Below are 1,202 nucleotides of genomic sequence, written 5' to 3'. Positions count from 1 at the left end.
CCAATAAGCTCCTCGATTGAACGAGTTGCCTTTTGGTGCTGAAGACTTTGAATAGAACTAAAAAAAACCAAAATCTAAGACATTAAAGTCTGGACTGTTGGTAGGCTGATTTGATTCAACAATCCCACGCACACCTTTGGCTTGAAGCAGCTCTGTCGTAACGCAACGGTGCGGGCTGGCGTTGTCTTGTTGAAGGAACACGTCACCGCGCCGCAAACCGCCAGGAAACTTGGCCATAATGGCAGGGACGACCTTGTTCAGAATGGCGTCAAAATACACAGTACTGTCCACGGCTTGAGGAACAGTGACAAGGGTGCCCTTGGGGCGGTTATTGCTTCCACGCAACGCCGGCGACACTTGAACGAAGGTCTACACAGCAACCTTGCCGTCCCAAAACGTCTTGGAGTGATGATCGTAGCGGGGACGGGCCACGGCGGCAAGAAACACAACCTTGGTTATGTAGTGCTTAGACTTGACGGAGCGCGCAGCCACCTCTTCGTCATCGTACACATAGTACCGACGTTTGACCTTCGTCAAATAGAACCACTTTTCATCAACATGCACGAAATCGAGCATGTTGGAGAAACAGTGGCTACCATTTGACAAAGGTCGAACGAAGGACATTGCGTACCTCAGACGAGCTTCGATGTTCGCTGGCGTGAGGTATGGTTTGACGTAGTTCGACTTGGCTATGAATCTTGGCGTCTTCTTCTTGTGGCGAATAATGGATGTCATTGGGATCCCACACGCAGCGAAAGCGAACGAAGAGTCTGCCGCGACATCAACGGGACTGCTCGAATCGCGCTTTCGATTTCTTCAGTGGTTCGTTTTTGCCGTCGTCCAGTATTTCCTTAACACAATAAACTTTATAAATGGATAATTGGTAAAATTGATATATTTATAGCTTTTTGGAGGTTTACCACTCAATTTCGTGGCATCAGCGGAGAGGCAACCATGCCGCAGGGAGAGCTGCGCCCGAACCCAGTGGCATGATACGGTGCGTTCGTGGCAGCCAAACTGCTTCGCTGCTTTGACAATGACTCCTCGAGGGAGTACCTCTCCTATGGAAGCTCCTAGAAGCATTTCGTAGACAGCCTGGCGCTCCGTAGGGGACAAGTGCTTGTGACCGTTTGGGGGCTGGGCAACATCGACGGAGGCAGCTGGACTAGCGCCGAGGGTCTGGTTGGACATGAATGGGTGGG

General features: G+C 50.9%; 1 protein-coding gene across 1 annotated transcript; it reads right to left on the bottom strand.

Moving 5' to 3' along the window:
• Nucleotides 1-369: 369 nt before the first annotated feature.
• Nucleotides 370-1,191, bottom strand: H257_19565 (hypothetical protein; the record flags this gene model as incomplete). Its single annotated transcript, XM_009848703.1, has 3 exons — nucleotides 370-592; nucleotides 632-770; nucleotides 921-1,191. The coding sequence occupies 3 exons, from the start codon at nucleotides 1,189-1,191 to the stop codon at nucleotides 370-372; spliced, it is 633 nt and encodes a 210-aa protein (XP_009847005.1).
• Nucleotides 1,192-1,202: the final 11 nt, after the last annotated feature.

Source organism: Aphanomyces astaci, assembly GCF_000520075.1.
Source record: "Aphanomyces astaci strain APO3 unplaced genomic scaffold supercont1.798, whole genome shotgun sequence".
Lineage (NCBI taxonomy): Eukaryota > Oomycota > Saprolegniomycetes > Saprolegniales > Verrucalvaceae > Aphanomyces > Aphanomyces astaci.
This window is presented reverse-complemented; position numbering and strand designations above follow the sequence as displayed.